This window comes from Suricata suricatta, chromosome 16 (assembly GCF_006229205.1).
Source record: "Suricata suricatta isolate VVHF042 chromosome 16, meerkat_22Aug2017_6uvM2_HiC, whole genome shotgun sequence".
NCBI classification, from domain to species: Eukaryota; Metazoa; Chordata; class Mammalia; order Carnivora; family Herpestidae; genus Suricata; species Suricata suricatta.
In genome coordinates this window covers 47,378,015-47,383,171 of record NC_043715.1, presented here as the reverse complement: position 1 = coordinate 47,383,171, position 5,157 = coordinate 47,378,015, and the positions used below count along the sequence as shown (strand labels likewise).

Here is a 5,157-nt window from a genome sequence, read left to right as displayed (position 1 = left end):
GGGCTCGGGACTTGCTGCTGGGCTGTTTAGAAGGGGCTGTCTTCGTACTTGCCCACTTGGGAGACTTGGAACCACTTGGGCTTGTGACCGAGCTGGGGTCTGCTGACGGCTTGGTGGGCACTGAAGCACTGTTGGGCTTTGCCAACTTGGCAGTCTTCAAGGAGGCAGGAGGCTTGGGAGGCGCTGTGGACATCGAGGGTTCAGTGGATGCTGGAGACATGCCAGGCTTTGAGGATCTCGTAGGTGGAGAAGGCATGGTAGGCACAAAAGGGCTTGTGTCCTGAAAGTCACAGCGGACACGAAAGACCTGGTAGCCGTGGACAACGACCTGACTGCCTTTCACAGGCCAGCTGCATGAAGTCATAGTGGGCATTGAAGACCCTGGAGGCTGGCTGGTGTGAAGGCCATGGTAGGAGGAGAGAGGGGGGTGGGGCCCCAGCCCAAGGTCAGAGGGGTTTCCTTCATGTTTTGCAGCTATTCAGTAAATATCTCCTGAGGCTCACTGGGGACACAGCATTGCTGGGGACAGAGAGATGGGCCAGACCCAGGTCCTGCCTTCCAGGATCTCTAGTCTCCAGGTCACTACCCAGGTGGTCAGGACGTGTTGGGGTTTGGAGGGGGGCCAGGGGCAGAGAGAGTCCCAGACAGGAGACACCAACCACCTGAGGAGTCAGGGAGGACCTCACAGAGGAGGTGACCTGGGAGCTGGGAGGAGCAGGAGTTCACCAGGTCAGGGAGGAGCAGAGCCAAAGGCCTGGAGGGAGAGGGGATACCAGGGTCTTGGGGCCCCATTGTTCACTCAACCCACACCTCCTGGGATGGGCAGTGTTGGGGACCCCAAGATGAGTCAGACCTGCCCTCAAGGAGTTTCCAGTCTGACAGGGGAGACCTACCGGGGCCCTGATGGCTACAGCCTCTAGGACAGTTGCACCGGGAGATGCGGGGCCAGCGGGAGCCAGGGTGGAGGGAGCCACCGCCATAGAGGACAGAGCCTGTGTGGGTGCTGAAGAATGAGTAGGAGGTCACCAGGTGGCCAGCGTGGGAACGGCCTTCCAGGCAGAGGGACCAGCCCACGCCAAGGCCTCAGGAAACGTGTCAAATGGCAGAGGGACAGCAGGACAGAGGCAGGAACAAGTAAGAGAGCTGCGGGGAAGGACGTTCGGCCAACGCGTATAACCGATTCTTCTGAGCTGGGTGATCCCAGGGGCCCAGCAGTGAGTCAGACCAGGCCTGCCCGCACCCTGATCTGGTGGAAGACAACTTTGTACATGCACAGCCTCAGAGCCCTGGGTGAGGACAGCCGGAGGGCAAAGACAGTGACTCTCTGCCTAGGATGAGGAGATCTGGGACAGCCTCACTGAGGAGAGAGGCTTCCTACGGGGTCCAAAAGAATGATGCGGAAAAGCGGCCTGAGCCATTCCCAGCAGAAGGAACAGCACATGTGAAAGGCCTCAGAAAAGGTTTGACAAATTGAATGAATGCCAGGCACAGAGAAGGTGTCCTAGATGCTAGGGACGCAGCAGTGATCCAAAGTCTCTGCTCTGGGGGACAGGCAGTACACACACAAGTAGATGTCACCTGCAGTAAGTTGAGGAGAAGAACAAAGCAGTAAAGGGCATGGGGGGAGGATTGCTGTTTAGACAGCGTGACCCAGCTGAAGCTGTGAAGGTGACACTTGAGCAGACATGGCAAGGGGAGGGAGCAAGCCTTGTCCATCTGTAAGAAAGGTAGCAAAGGCCCTGAGGCAGGTGCGTGTCTGCGGGGTTGAGGAGCCCAGTGCGGCTGGCTTGTTCTCACAGGACCCCTCGGGGCTGCTGGAGGAAACTGAGGAAGAGGGGCCAGGATGGGCACAGGACCAGGCTGTTGCGGCCCTAGGGGATGCTTTCAGCAGACCGCTGCCGCTGTGGTGGGGACTCCCTCCTCCTGGCCTCGGGCTCTGCGTGCAGCCTCCATCCTAACTGCCGGTGTCCCCCTTCCTTGTACGGCGACTTCAAATCTGTTCCCTTTTTTTTAACCTAAACTTGTCCTAGACGTGTTCTGCGTGCCCATGAATTCACAGCAATATATCTGTACTTGTACATCAGTATTTTCATTCACTCAACTACACACACACACAAAGTACACAGGTGTATGTGTTTCAATCTGTTTGAATACCTATTCAGATGTTTGTTTCCCTAAAATGAACCGGCGTGGCCCGCGCCCACATCTAGCTTTCCAAACTGTTAGAGCTGTGTAACTAGAGGCGAGTGAGTCGCCTAATTGCCCTGTAGCTCAGTTTCCCACTTGTCACTTAGGGATAACAACAGTACGCTCCTCAAAGGGTCATTGTAAGGATCAGGCAGGTTAATAGAGGAGAACAGGGCTCTTGAAGTAGCAATGAACGCTGTTACTGGTACTGTTTTTATTACTGTTACTTTGTCCTTTTTAAAACCCAGAGATACACAGACACTGAGCATCTGCTGTGTGCCAGGCCGTGTTCCGTGCGACGGGTTCATCCATGGGGAAGGCAGGGTTGTGTCCAGGCTGCCCCCTCCCTACTGTCTTGAATCTGAATGGGGCTCAGGGAGGGGGCACACCTGTCCTCAGATGCCTCTGACTCTCCCCGTCCATCCCCCAACAGGCCCAGAGCATTCCTCCGACTCTGAGTACACGCTCTCCGAGCCAGACTCCGAAGAGGAAGAAGATGAGGAGGAGGAGGAGGAGGAGGCCACTGACGACCCTGAGTATGACCCTGGCTACAAGGTGAAGCAGCGCCTGGGGGGAGGCCGGGGGGGCCCGTCCCGCCGGGCCCCCCGTGCAGCCCAGCCCCCGGGCCCCCCAGCCCAGCCCTGCCAGCTCTGCGGCCGCTCACCCCTTGGGGAGGCCCCGCCAGGCACCCCACCTTGCCGGCTCTGCTGCCCTGCTACTGCCCCACAGGAAGCTCCAGCCCCAGAAGGCAGAGCCCTCGGGGAGGAAGAGGAGGAGCCGCCTCGGGCTGGGGAGGGCCGACCAGCTGGGAGGGAGGAGGACGAGGAAGAGGAGGAGGAGGAGGGCACCTACCACTGTACGGAGTGTGAGGATTCCTTCGACAACCTCGGGGAGCTGCATGGGCACTTCATGCTGCATGCCCGGGGCGAGGTTTAGGCAGGGCCCCCCACCCAGGGAGCTTGGCTAAAGGGGTGGGGTGGGAGGAGGGGGCTGAGGAAATTGGGGTGGTCGCAATGGTCATGTGGGACGGGGTACCGCCAATCTGTGTCGTCTTAGCAGTAGATTGTGTGAAGGCCAGAATAAAAGCCAAATTCTGTGTGTGTCGTTGTGTGTGCAGGTGCATGCATGTGTGTATCTGCTCGAGTGTGCGAGGCACACGCCTGGGCATTTATCCCCCCATCCTCTGGGCTCCTCCTCGGGGAAACCTTAAGATCACTATTGCCAAGACTACTGACATTTACTAAGGGTTGTGTTTAATGTGATTTCCGTATATTTACTCATAGACCCCATGACGGACAAGCTCAACACAACCGAAGTATTGTGCTCACGTAATAGAGTCCAGGGTGGAGGTTCCCGGTTGGTGGGCAACCCTTCTCCATACAGTGATTTGGGGACCCAGGCCGTTCCTTAAGCCTGCCGTGGCCCACCTGGTCGTGGCCCAGTGGCCATGGCCCAGGTCGTGCTGGTGGAGGAGGAAAGCGAGCCCGGGGAGTCACACGTGATCGCATACAAGCCCCCCATCTGCTCCCCGTTAGGTTCCTCTGCTGAGAAGTTAGTCACCTGACCCCAGCTCCCTGCAAGGGAGTCTGGGAAAGGCAGGTCCAGCCAGTGCCCAGAGAGCAGAAAACGGTTTGTGGAGGACGGTCAATGTTCTCTGCCACCGCCTGAGAATCTGCACGAAGAGGACGTTAATTATACTCAGAGCTGTGCTTCCCGAGTGCCGAGTGCCGAGTGCCAGTCCAAGAGCTTTATATATATTGACTCATAGAAGTTGTGTATCTAGGAACTTACAAAAATAGAACTTTTAATTATAATTACAGCTGCCATTTCCCCAGCACTTCCAGAGCGTGCTGCATTTTATTTGCATGAGATCATCAGGGCCTTAGAATAACTCTGAGACAGGGACTGTGATCCATTAATTCATTAAGCAGTATCTTCTGGGTCCCTGCTGTATGCTGAGCATTAGGAATTTACCAGCGAGTAACATAAAATCCTTGTCCTCCTGGAGCTTCCGGGGGGGGGGGGGGGGGGCAGGGCCACTGCTGGGGACAGGTAGTCACCAAGATGGAGGGAATGCTGGGCGGTGGTAGGTGCTGAGGAGAAGAATAAAGCAGAGAAGGGAGAACACTTCTGGAAGGGGGTTGCCGTGTTAAATAGTATAGCCCTCCCTGAGGACGTGACAGAGACCAGAGGGGGCTGTGCACTCGGGCGGGAGGAGGCAGGAGCCTGCGCCGTGTCCGGGCAGAGGGGAGCGGAGGGCCGGCTCGTTCCAGCTCCATCGAGACTCTGGCTCTCGCTCTGTGATGGGAGGTACGAATTCATAGAAGTTTGGCACCAGAGCTCCTTGGAAAATAGAAGCCTAATTATAATGACAGCTGCCATTTACTGAGCACTTAGTGCGTGCCAAGCCCTGTTCTAAGGCGCTTTGCGTGTGTTAACTCATAGCAGCTGGGCAACTAAGAACCTTCAAGAATAGAACCTGAATGACCGTAATGATCATGATTAAATCAGCACTCATGTGGACCAGGTCCTGTAAGCGCTTTGTATGGGCAGTTGCATCAGATCCTTATGAGGTAGGGGCTGCTATCTATTCATTCATTCCTTCCTTCAACAGTGACGCATCGAGCACCTTCCAGACGCAGGCACTATTCTGGGAGCCGAGAGTAGAGCAGTGAACATGAGGAACAAAGAATCCCTGCCTCTGTGGAGATTCTATTACAGAGAAGACAGAGACTTAGGTACTTCGGTGAAATATATAAAAGTATGAGGACATTAGAAGGTAGTAAGTGCTGTGGAGGGGAACGGGATGGGGAGGCTTTGTGAGGCAGTTCCAGGGAGGGTGGCCGTGGAGACTTCAGGGAAAGGGGGACTTTGGGCAGAAATGGGGAGTAGGCGGGAGCGGGGCTCCTGCGCCACCTACAGGAGCAGTGAGTGCAAAGGCCCTGAGGTGGAGCCCTACTTGGGATGTTG

At 56.3% G+C, this 5,157-nt stretch overlaps 1 protein-coding gene across 2 annotated transcripts in view; it reads left to right on the top strand.

The window, feature by feature from the left end:
• The window catches only part of ZNF428 (zinc finger protein 428), a 7,448-nt gene extending 4,157 nt beyond the window's left edge, over positions 1 to 3,291 (top strand). For both annotated transcript variants that reach the window (XM_029925797.1, XM_029925798.1), the window contains exon 3: positions 2,621 to 3,291. In XM_029925797.1, the coding sequence (XP_029781657.1) occupies positions 2,621 to 3,123 (503 nt within the window). In that variant the 3' untranslated portion in view covers positions 3,124 to 3,291. The remainder of the gene's footprint in view (positions 1 to 2,620) is intronic.
• Positions 3,292 to 5,157: the final 1,866 nt, after the last annotated feature.